The sequence below is a fragment of the Oryctolagus cuniculus genome, chromosome 13 (assembly GCF_964237555.1).
Source record: "Oryctolagus cuniculus chromosome 13, mOryCun1.1, whole genome shotgun sequence".
In the NCBI taxonomy this organism is placed as follows: domain Eukaryota; kingdom Metazoa; phylum Chordata; class Mammalia; order Lagomorpha; family Leporidae; genus Oryctolagus; species Oryctolagus cuniculus.
The window spans coordinates 75,305,162-75,317,185 of NC_091444.1; the positions used below are offsets into that span (position 1 = coordinate 75,305,162).

The 12,024-nt window shown below is 41.2% G+C and overlaps 1 protein-coding gene across 3 annotated transcripts in view; it reads right to left on the reverse strand.

The window, feature by feature from the left end:
* The window catches only part of TAF3 (TATA-box binding protein associated factor 3), a 211,643-nt gene that overhangs the window by 48,990 nt on the left and 150,629 nt on the right, over window positions 1-12,024 (reverse strand). For all 3 annotated transcript variants that reach the window (XR_011381579.1, XM_002717345.5, XM_051821564.2), the window contains one exon: window positions 5,449-7,277. Coding sequence is in view for 2 of the 3 variants with exons in the window: in XM_002717345.5 (XP_002717391.4) it covers window positions 5,449-7,277 (1,829 nt within the window). In the remaining variant the exon portion in view is untranslated. The remainder of the gene's footprint in view (window positions 1-5,448; window positions 7,278-12,024) is intronic.

Genomic DNA, 12,024 nt, shown 5'->3' on the forward strand with positions numbered 1-12,024 from the left:
TTAGCTCAAGTAAAACAGTTCATCAATCAATAGGCAAAATTTTAGGGAATCCTCTATAGAATTTACAGTCTTTTTATTATAAGCAATTCTCAATTATCTACTGGTTGATTATCAACATTACTGGTTACCTAGAAGAAAATTCTAAACTGCCAGGCATACACTTAATTAATGACACAAACATCTTCATTCAGTATTTTCTATGAGACAGCAGAAGAGAAGAGCTTTCATGTCAACATATTTTAGGGAAGGTATGTAACTATTGTTTTTAGGCACAGATAAGCTATCCTTCGTAATGATGCTGTATCTTCCTGGTACTGACTGGGAAGTGGAGATAAAGGTAAAGAAGCAGAGGGTCCCAGAAGTTAAGAGAAATTCATGAGTAACTAGGAAGTGGTAGGATTGGAATTTCCATTCAGGTCAGTTATACGGCCAAAGTCCATGTTCTCTGTGGGCCAGCACTGGGGCCCCTTTATCTGCAGATAGTGATGTCATTTCCTGGATGAAACTCACTGCTTTTCCAGATTATATATTTGAAGAAGAGAAAGAAACATTTAAGTCTGATATATGGATTTTGGCTTACCTTCTTTTTAAGATTAAAAGTACAACTCTCCAATTCCTCTAACATAAATAACAAGATTTTATTTATTTTTTCACAATGGTCCTTCCTCCAAAAAACACTTAAAATATCAAGAGTAAATTTTAATTAAAGTGATCCTGTACTTTATCTAACTCCCAAAGATCCATGTTTTGAAATAAATTAAGTCATGTAATACACACATTGCCATGCCAAGAAAGAAAAATGTCAAAATGCTCTGAAGTGTGCTATTAGGTTTATACTGCTAAAGGCTTGTGGCTATGTTTCTGACTGGTCAATAGTGTTGCTGAAACATGCTTTTCTATTTTATTTATCATCAATTCAAACTAATTAGAGAGGCAGAAAGACAACAGAGTGAGCTCCCATCTGCTGGTTCACTCCTCAGATGCCTGTCATAGCTGAGTCCCCCCCTGGGCCTGTAGGGAACAAGGAATGCAATCCAGATCTCCCACATAGGTGGCAGGGACCTCACAACTGGAGTCATCATCACTATCTCCAAGGTCTGCATTAGCAGAAAGCTTAAGTGAAAAACAGGAGCCAGGTATTAAACTCAAGTACTCTGATATAGGATGCAGGTATCTTAATTGGTGTCCTGATTACTAGGCTTACCATCTATCCCTGGTTATATTTTAAACAAGTGACAAATCAGACTCCTAACCTTGACTAATGCATACTACTGCCCACAAAGGGGACCTAAAAGCTTGCATACATAATTTCTCTGACCCTATTTTTAACTTAATGTAAGAAAGTATAGTGGTTAGAAACATAAACTATAGCATGTGAAACAAAAATTCACATGCTATAGGCTGAAATTCTGGCTTAGTAAGTGTGTGATCACTTACCAAGTGTGTGATTTAAGGTTTATTAATCTCTTTAAGCCTCAGTTTCTCATCTTAAAAGGATATTCATGATCGTATCTACCTTAGAGGGTTATGGTAAGAACTTAAACTTACAAAAAGTGCTTAGCATGGTGTCTAGCACATAATAATTATTCAGTGTTAACTATTACTATTTTGCTTGTTTTAGTGTTGTTATCATTAACTCTAAAGATGAAATAGTTAAGAACCAGGTAAGTATGCTAAAGTGCAAAAACTTATCCCAGATCTGACTCCAGATCTGCTAGATTCCAAAACCCAAAGCTCCTTCTACAACCATGCAAATTCCCATTTAATCAACGGTATCTTTATTGGTACTTGGCATTGATAAATGTGGATAAGGCTGGTATAAACTTTATGAGGATAAATAAATATGGAGACAATTTAAAAAAATTAAAACAAATGCTCTTGCTTTGTGATCTGAGTCAATGTTCTTAAGAGTAGCTGCGGGGGCTGGAGCCGTGGCACAATAGGTTAATCCTCCGCCTGCAGTGCCAGCATCCCATATGGGCTCTGGTTCTAGTCCCTACTGCTCCTTTTCCAATCCAGCTCTCTACTGTGGCCTGGGATTAGCAGTAGAAGATGGCCCAAGGCTGGCGCCGTAGCTCAATAGGCTAATCCTCCACCTAGTGGCGCCGGCACACTGGGTTCTAGTCCTGGTCGGGGCACCGGATTCTTTCCCGGTTGCTCCTCTTCCAGGCCAGCTCTCTGCTGTGGCCCGGGAAGGCAGTGGAGGATGGCCCAAGTGCTTGGGCCTGCACCCCATGGGAGACCAGGAGAAGCACCTGGCTCCTGATCAGCGCGATGTGCCGGCCGCGGTGGCCATTGGAGGGTGAACCAAGGGCAAAAGGAAGACCTTTCTCTCTGTCTCTCTCTCTCACTATCCACTCTGCCTGTCCCCCCCCCCCCCAAAAAAAAAGATGGCCCAAGTCCTTGGGTTCCTACACTCACGTGGGAGACCCAGAAGCACCTGGCTCCTGGCTTTGGCCATTTAGGGAGTGAACCAACGGAAGGAAGACCTTTCTCTCTGTCTCTCCCCATCTGTAACTCTACCTCTTAAATAAATAAATAAAATCTTAAAAAAAAAAAAAAAAAAAAAGAGTAGCTGCAGTGAGTTGGTCAGGACGACAAGAAAGGAGAAAGAGATTGTAACCTTCAGTCTTTTGACCTGAAACATTTCTTGGGATAGTTTAGATGTGCCCCATTTTTAGCGACCCTGTTGCCTTACTTCTGTGGATATGTAAACAAATTTTTAGACCGTATGTAACATGATTCCAGGTATAGTTTCATTTGCTTATATGGCTTGATAACTGGGGGGATTAAGTGAGATAGAATAAAGAGAAGTCTTAATGCTTCCATTAATTTCCCACTTCTAGTTTTGTCACTGGCACTTCCATGGGTCGCACTACTTTTTATCCTTTCCTATCTGTATAAAGGACTAAAATTTAAGAGAATGCCAAGGAGGTAGAAGTACATTTTTTTAAACTGTAAAAGTAGCCTACTCACTCATACTAATATAGGTTAGCCAGTATGATCCAAGGAAGTGGAAAACTCCAGGTTTCCACATTTTAAAGATTGATTCAAAATGGTAACACTCACCACCTTCATCTCCATTCACATGTGTAATCCTCAAGTAAGCAACTTGCTCAATTTCATGAAAGTCAGGATTTTAATTTAGGCCTAACTCTACAGACAACACCAACTATCCTTTTTAAAGATCTTATAGTTGACTCTGATAAACTTTCACCTCTTGTCATTTATATGACCCATACCTCCTGAAAACTGATGTAAGGATTTTTATCCTTTCATAAGGTGAAGTCTGTGGGTCAGTAACAGAGTCTTTGCTTCCTACCATGGTAGTCTGAGACTTATCTTTTCCAAATCAGGTAGGCAGGTAGCTGCTGAGAAAAGGCCATGAACTGCTGTTACAAACTCATCTGATGGGCTCCACTTAAATTCATAATGGCTGTTGAAAGAACTCCACTGACTTTCCACAGTTCAGGTGGTAATGAAAGCAAGAGTACCCGGTGTGATTTACTGAGTGTTAGCTGCCAGGTTACTAGATACCTGATGGGTAAATAACTAATTGCTATCAGGCAGTACCTCAAGCAATAGATATTTCAAAGTGTGAAGTATATTTGTAGTGCAAGTGACGTGGCTTTTGTTAGCTATGTGATCTTGATCTTGGACAAGTCACTCTCTTAGGCGGTTTCTCATCCATAAATGCTGATAATAATACCTGCTGGACATAGGTCACAGGCGTTATAGGGTGAGAAAATAAAATGGGTGAAAGTGCTTTAAAGCCTGGCAAGTACTATATATATAGCATCATCATCTAAGGAAAACATGTTGAACATGGAAATAAGAGCCGGATTTTTGTGTCTTGTTAACTTTCCAAAATTCAGTTATTGGCATCAGAATTTGAATTACACAGAAGAGTGCAAGTCACCATTGCTGCTAACAACTGAACTAATGTTTCTAGGTAAGTTAAAAATACCTGTTATTGGTAATAATACATCTGCTGGAAGTGAAATCTATCATATTTTATTACATGCAAAAAAAATCAATGGGTATTACCTGGTAGCCAAACTCAAACAAAGACAACAGCTTCTAGAGGGCAGGGAGAAGATCTCTGAGGATGGCAACAGGAATACTTACATACATTTTTTGGGGAAACTTTAGAAGAAATTTAACAGGTCAACCACTATAATCCCAATAGCCGTGGACAGAACAGCAAAGTCAAGAGAGCAAAGACAAAAGGACTGAGGTCCTGGGTCCTACAAAACAGCAGGATCTACATCAATTTCTCTAGCGGGTCTCTAGGAAAGTCTGATTTACTGACATGGCAATGTGGTAAAACATTTTTACCATGTAAAATTATTTTCTGCTTACCAGCTAAGCTGCTGTATCAGCCTAGCAGTGGGTGAAGAACGTATAAGGCCCGCATAATCATTTGGTCAAGACAACCACAGGTGGGCTTTGAAATTCAACAATCTATAATTTTTAGGTTGATGATTTTGTATGGCCCGTGAATGTTATAAATGGCCCTTGGCAGAAAGGACTCCCCACCCCTGCTAGATACTCAGCCTTTGATACTCAGAAATCTGTCCTAATCTTAGAAAGCAGAAGGAACAAGAGATGCTATGGGAAGTGCTGTAGACAGCCACAACTCCACACACATGCCAGAATGGCTCACCAAAAAGAAAATCCCATCAATGGGCAATCCATGGGCCTTGTGATCATCCTCAAGTAGTGCCATGGTTTTCTATGCCCTCAGAAAAATGGATGCTTTCTTATGTATCTAATACTTGAGTACAAAATATGTTCATGTATAACAATTAACAGAAATATTATTCAGTTAGGATTACAGATTTTCAAAAACTGACAGAGACTAGTATGGCTAACAGTTTACAGTCTGTGAATAGAGTCCTCTTAGGCTATGAATATTTAACATCTTCTAGTGTATAGGGGACTTGATTAGAAATTTATGGGGTTTATGGGGGCCAGTACTGCGGCGTAGCGGGTGAGGCTGCCATCTGCAGGGCCAGCATCCCATGTGGGCGCCAGTTCGAGTCCCGGCTGCTTCACTTCCAATCCAGTTCTCTGCTCTGGCCTGGGAAAGCAAGAGAGGACAGCCCAAGTTCTTGGGCCCCTGCAGCCGTATAGGAGACTCAGAAGCTCTTGGCTGTTGGCTTCGGATTGGCCCAACTCCGGCTGTTGCAGCCATTTGGGGAGTGAACCAGAAGATGGAAGGCCTCTCTCTGTGCCTCTGCCTCTCTGTAATTCTGCCTTTCAAATAAATAAATAAATTTTTAAAAAAGAAATTTATGGGATTTAAAATTAAAATTTGTAACCGTATTACAAACACATATCCAGTTAAGCTATGAGTAATTTACATGCACAACACAGACATAATTGCTGGTTTCTTTCATCTGCATTTTTCATTAGACCCAATACTGAAAACAATAAACTGCTTACTTTTTCGTGTTTGTGTTTCTCCTTTTCTTTTTCTCTCTTTTCTCTCTCTTTTTTCTCTTTTTCTCTTTCCTTCTCTTTCTTCTCCTTTTCCTTCTCTTTCTCTCTCTTTTTCTTCTTTTCCTTTTTGTCTTTTTTCCTCTCTTTCTCCTTAGGTTTCTCTTTTTCCTCGAACAGTTTTTCTGGAAGCATTGGTGACAAAGAAGGTAGCATGGATGGGACCCTCACGGCAGCAGCAGGGCTGAATAAGGGCAAGGCCATTTCTTTGGGGGGCAACACCAGCGGGGTCGGTGGAGCTTTCATCTTATCGTCTCTGCCTTTATCTTTACCTTTCTCTTTTTCTCTCTTATCTTTATCTTTTTTGCCTTTTTCTCTGTCTTTCTTCTTATCTTTATGTTTCTCTTTCTCCTTCCTCACAATTCCATCTTTCAATCTCACTTTGGAATCAACTTCTTCAAATTCTTTTATTTTAAACTTATAGGGATCTGAGTCTTCATCTTTCAGAAATTCCTTCCATGGATACTTGGCTTCTTTGCTGGCTTCCTTTTCCTTCTCTTTCTCCTTCACTTTCTCCTTCTCCTTATTTTTTTCCTTGCTTTTGTCTTTCTCCCTCTCCTTATCTCTCTGCTTTTCTTTCTTTTTCATTTTAGTCTTTAGTTCCTTTTTCAACTTCTTCTTTACCTCCACTGAGGAAGGCAGTTTGGGTTTCTCCTCATATACCTTGTGGAGAGGTTCGGGAGTGGGAGGAGAAACTGAAGGGGAAGAGGTGTAAGTAAAGTTGGGAGGCATATTTGCCGGTGTTCCCATCTTTGCTTTACGCACAACCTCATCAATCGAGGCGTCCATTGTCCATGAGTTATCAGAACTTGAGGTTCCACCAGAAAGAGGCAGAGGAGTGGATCCTGACTTCGTGAAATTGTTTGAGGAAGTAGAAGCTTTTGGAGTGGCACACTCCGAACCTGAAATTCTCTTAGGGCTGGTAAAAATATCTCCTTCGGATTCTGATCCAGAAGAAAATGCAAAAGGATCTGGCTCTCGTTCAGCACAGGCTCGTGCAATCACAGCATCAATAGAGTCATCTATTGTTTTATCTGTGACAACAGCCTTTTTCGGCTGAATCTCACTGTTCAGTTTCCCAGCATCGGGGGGTGTTTGTGCTTGTTTCACCTGAATGGTCTCTTTATTGATTTTTTCACTTATTGTAGCTGAAGGAGTCCTATTTGGTGTTTCAGGTCTGACAGGTGGTTGGGGAATATGAGTCATAACCTTGGGGCTCTTGGGGCTCTTGGGGCTCTTAGAACGTCCAGGTGATTTCTTTTCTTTGGATATAGTTTTTGGTGACCGAATAGGACTTCCAACCATTGCTGGGGACTGGGTGGTTTTAGGTGACTTAGTCTTCTGCCCTGGAGAACTTGTTTTAGTCTTAGTTTTAGGAGTAAAAGACTTTGCTTCTAATGGTTTTGCAGTTGGCATTTGTGATTTTGCAACTGGAGCCAACATTGGTGGCTCTGGTGATGGAGGTGCTAAGTCTGTATTGTCCTGTACATGGACTGGAGAAAGCATTGGTGGAATCTTTTGAGGATTTATTGAGCTGAGTGGTTCTCGAGCTTCCAATAATACTATATCTAAGTTGTCTCCTTTCGTGCTTAACAGTCGTGGTCGCTTCATGACTGGCATTTCTTCAGCTTCAGGACTATCCAATGGTCTTTTACCCAAGAAATTCTCATCATTAATAATTTCCTCCTCCTCCAGTTCATCATCTTCTTCCAGGGGAACTTGCATGGCTTCTGCTGATGTGCCTCCATCAGTGGGTACCTGCTCTTCTTCTTCCTCTGGCAAAGGATGAAAAAAGAAGTATTAATGGAATGTAACACAGTCTAACAAATAAAAACAATGCTTCAAACAGGCTTCATTGGAAAGACAGAAATTTACTGACAGTATTCAAAGACTAAATCTTATTCAAAGACTAAGATTTCAAGGATTTTCCAAAGCTGTGTGCCATCAGTCTTTTAAGAGTGCCATGTGACAGCAGATTATAAACTAGTTATTTCCCTTTTAAGTAGTGTGGCTCTAACTTCAGGACCTGGAGTTCGCTAAGTATTTCCAGTTTGTCTTCCCCTGCTTCCTTAATTAATTCTTTTCCTAACTTGAGTAAATACTCTCCTTCTCTTTCCATGCCCCTTTCATGTGTAGACACATGCGTGCCCCTCTCTCAAAGTCAAATGACAGAAAGGCATAATTTTAAAGGGCTTCTATAACCAGTTTTGATTTTTTGGACACAATTCACATGCCACCTTGTATCTTCTGTTTTATTTGCTTGGTATCAGACAATATGGTCTAATGGAACACATTCGGCTTGCCCAATGGTGTTTCAGATAGAGTTCTGGCACAACAGAGCAAAAGATATTAGGCACTCTCTTAACCTCTTTGAGTCTGTTTCTTGACCTTTCAAAAGGGGATAATGTTACTTGCTTGCCAGCTTGACTGAGATGTTGTAAAATCAGATTATTTGTTATTATTAACAAAGCATATAATGCACAGTGTTAAGGGGTGAAAGAGCTAATGGAATAAATCAAAAATAAATCATGACCTAAAACAGCTCACAGATCAGCAGGGGAAATAATATATGTGTACAGCACATAGCAAGTGATTAGTGCCATAAATAAAGCGCCACAGCAATTCAAAGGAGAAGCAGATTACTGCAATGCCATGCACGTGCTGAACACTTTGATAATTATGTGGAATCCAGGGTGTTATGGAGCATTTGGGGCTGTTGGAGGCTGGGAGCTGGAAATCCAAGATGAAGGGTCAGATGACAAAGAGAAGGAGGTGAAACACAGGAAGTATATAAGCACCAAGGATCATTTAATTTGTCTGGAAAGCAGGGTATAAAATGGGTAGGAAAGGGGAGGAGTAAAACGTTTAGTAACATTGGATTCAGACTCTAGAACTTTGGAATTCTGCAAGAATGAACAAAGATCTTTTTTCTTTTGGTAGTTTGGACCTAGTGACAGTTTTTACAAAACAGAGGAAAACACCAAGCATGTGTATTAGGAAAATTATACTGGCAGGAACACACAGGATGGCTAGGGATTCTAAGTGGGGGGAGTTAGGGGTTTTTGAAATGATGTAGGTAAGAGGCAATAAGGGTCAGGACTAGAATAACGGTAATAAATAGGAAGCAATGAAGGCCAATGATATAGTAAAGATAGAATAGAGTATGATAAATGAATAGGTGTAAGAGTTGAGGAAGAGCTCAAACACAATTTCCAGGTGCTGAGCCCTGCTGAGTAATAAATGCAGTCAATAACAGAAATAGGAAATAGTGGAGTCAGAGCTGTGGCGCAGCAGGTAATGTGGGCGCCTGTTTGAGTCTTGGCTGCTCCACTTCTGACCCAGCTCTTTGCTATGGCCTAGGAAAGTAGTGGAAGATGGTCCAGGTCCCTGGGTCCCTGTACTCGTGTGGGAGAACCGGAAGAAGTGCCTGGCTCCTAATTGGCCCAGCTCCAGCTGTTGCAGCCATTTGAAGAATGAACCAGCAGATAGAAGACCTCTCTCTCTCTCTCTCTCTGCTTCTGCCTCTTCGTAACTCTGCATTTCAAATAAATAAATAAATAACTTAAAAAAAAAAACAGGAAATAGAGAAGGATGATGATTACTAGCTTAATCTCTAGATACAGTTTTTGATAAATATTTTACTCAGTGATGTCCAGAGAGAGAGTGTGTGAGAGAGGGAGAGAGAAAGACCTTCCATCCACTGGTTCACTCCCCAAATGGCTGCAACGGCCAAGGCTGGGCCAGGCCAAAACCAGCAGCCAGGAACTTCCTCCAGGTCTTCCATGGGGGCGCAGGGGCCCAACACTTGGGTCATCTTCCGCTGCCCTCCGAGGCATACCAGCAGGGAGCTGGATCAGAAGTAGAGCAGCCAGGACCTGAATCGGTGGCTGCCCACATGGGATGCTGGCATGGCAGGAGGTGGCTCTACCTGCTACACCACAATACTGGTCCCAGCCTTAAACTTTTAATAGGAACAGAAAAACATATAGAGATATTTAAAACAGATTTTTAAACTAGAAACTATCTGCCATCTACCAGGAGTAAAGGACATGTAAGATGTAAGACACAGGCCGGTGCTGCGGCTCACTAGGCTGATCCTCCGCCTAGCGGCGCCGGCACACCGGGTTCTAGTCCCGGTCGGGGCGCCGGATTCTGTCCCGGTTGCCCCTCTTCCAGGCCAGCTCTCTGCTGTGGCCAGGGAGTGCAGTGGAGGATGGCCCAGGTGCTTGGGCCCTGCACCCCATGGGAGACCAGGAAAAGCACCTGGCTCCTGGCTCCTGCCATCGGATCAGCGCGGTGCGCCGGCCGCAGCGCGCCGGCCGCGGCGGCCATTGGAGGGTGAACCAACGGCAAAAGGAAGACCTTTCTCTCTCTGTCTCTCTCTCACTGTCCACTCTGCCTGTCAAAAAAAAAAAAAAAAAAAAAAAAAAGATGTAAGACACAGTAAGCAATGAAAACCTGTAACTATAACCTAACTTCAGAAACACAGCCTTGTCAATATCATCCAACTTCTGTGGCTCTTTTCCCAATTGCTTCCTTCCTTCTCCACTGCAGGTAAATACTATTAGAAAAAAAAAATCAACACTCTTAATCTACCATTCCCCTGTTTTCTTCACAGTTTTACCTTGCTTGTATGTAGTTTATTTTTGGATATAAATGATATCACACTATAATGTTCTTTGGTATTTTTCACCTGATTATGTTTCAGAGATTTACCTCGGTGGATGCAAACAGCTATAGCTCATTCATTTTCACAGTTGTAGAACTGTCCCACACTTGTTAGGCTATTCCACTGGTACGGAAATTGTCCACTTGAGTGAAGATATTTTATTTTAAAAATACTACAAACTTAAAACAAGTAAATACACTTGGTCTGTTTTATGCCTGCTCAAACACAAACTTGGTGGTTATACATAATGAGTTTCTAGCTTTTTATTACATAAATACTTTTCATTCTAAGAGTTTAAATAGGATAAATACCAAATGGTTTACCATTTACCCCTGCAAAGGTGAATTTCAGTTTGATAACGGTTGAATAGCAGCAAAATATTCTTTACACGCATGTATACACTGAGCACCATTTAGTAATGATCCATAAAATATCCTACAGGAGTTTTAACATTTTCCTACACTCACCTGTGAAAGAGTCTTTTTTTTTTTTTTTTTTTTTTTTTTTTTTTTTTTTTTGACAGGCAGAGTGGACAGTGAGAGAGAGAGACAGAGAGAAAGGTCTTCCTTTGCTGTTGCTTCACCCCCCAATGGCCGCTGTGGCCAGCGCACCGTGCTTGATCCGAAGCCAGGAGTCAGGTGCTTCTCCTGGTAATAATGGCATCTTTTTTATTTATTTATTTTTTGACAGGCAGAGTGGACAGTGAGAGAGAGAGACAGAGAGAAAGGTCTTCCTTTTGCCGTTGGTTCACCCTCCAAAGGCCGCCGCGGCTGGCGCGCTGCAGCCAGTGCACCACGCTGATCCGATGGCAGGAGCCAGGTACTTCTCCTGGTCTCCCATGGGGTGCAGGGCCCAAGCATCTGAGCCATCCACCACTGCACTCCCTGGCCACAGCAGAGAGCTGGCCTGGAAGAGGGCCAACCGGGACAGAATCCGGCGCCCCGACCGGGACTAGAACCCGGTGTGCCGGCGCCACAAGGCGGAGGATCAGCCTAGTGAGCCGCCGCGCTGGCCAGCTGTGAAATAGTCTTAGAATAAAACTGCATAATTTGATCAATGGGAATTTAACCTTATAAGACATAATGGAATTATAAAAAGGCATGACAAATATAACAAAAGGTTTGAGTCACAAGTCCTTTCTACTTTAACACAAATAAAGACATAATAAAACTATGTTCCAAAGTTCAAAAGATGATGTCAAGATATAAAAAAAGCTTTAAAGATTTTTCACTTCCGGAGTACTAGGAATTCATTTCCTCCTGTTTCATCATTTTGAAATTGAAAGACTGTTTTACACATATGTGAAAAACAAATATTGGAGAAAAACTTAGTTCAGGGAAAACAAATTATTAGCTGTGAGATTTTAAGCAAGTTTGTCAACATTTTAGTGCTTTAGTTTTTGATGCAGAAGATCTGAACATCAGTACATCATTTACCTTGAAAGCACAGCAAAAATTAATCACTAATTAGAGATAGTTATCCAAACTTGTATATCAGTCAATAATAGTTACACACACACAACACACTGTAAAGCCAACCTTACACTCCTTTCAGAGAAGATTGAAAAGCAAACAGAAAATCAACTTCTCTTTATAATCTCTGTAAAACCATATAATCAAAGCACAAGTCCAGAGTTAGCACCTATAGGTTAAATGGATATCACCTCATATATCCATCCTAATAACCCTATCCTGCAATGAAAGCAGTGGAGAGCTGTTGGGGAAACTTTTTAAAGATAACAGATTTTTTTTCCTGAAGAAAGCTAAGCCTGAATAAGTATTAATGCTAATGTTGCTATAAGTGAAGTAAGGAACTATAAAACTGGTGTCTTCTGCTTGTCAATGGTTATAGGA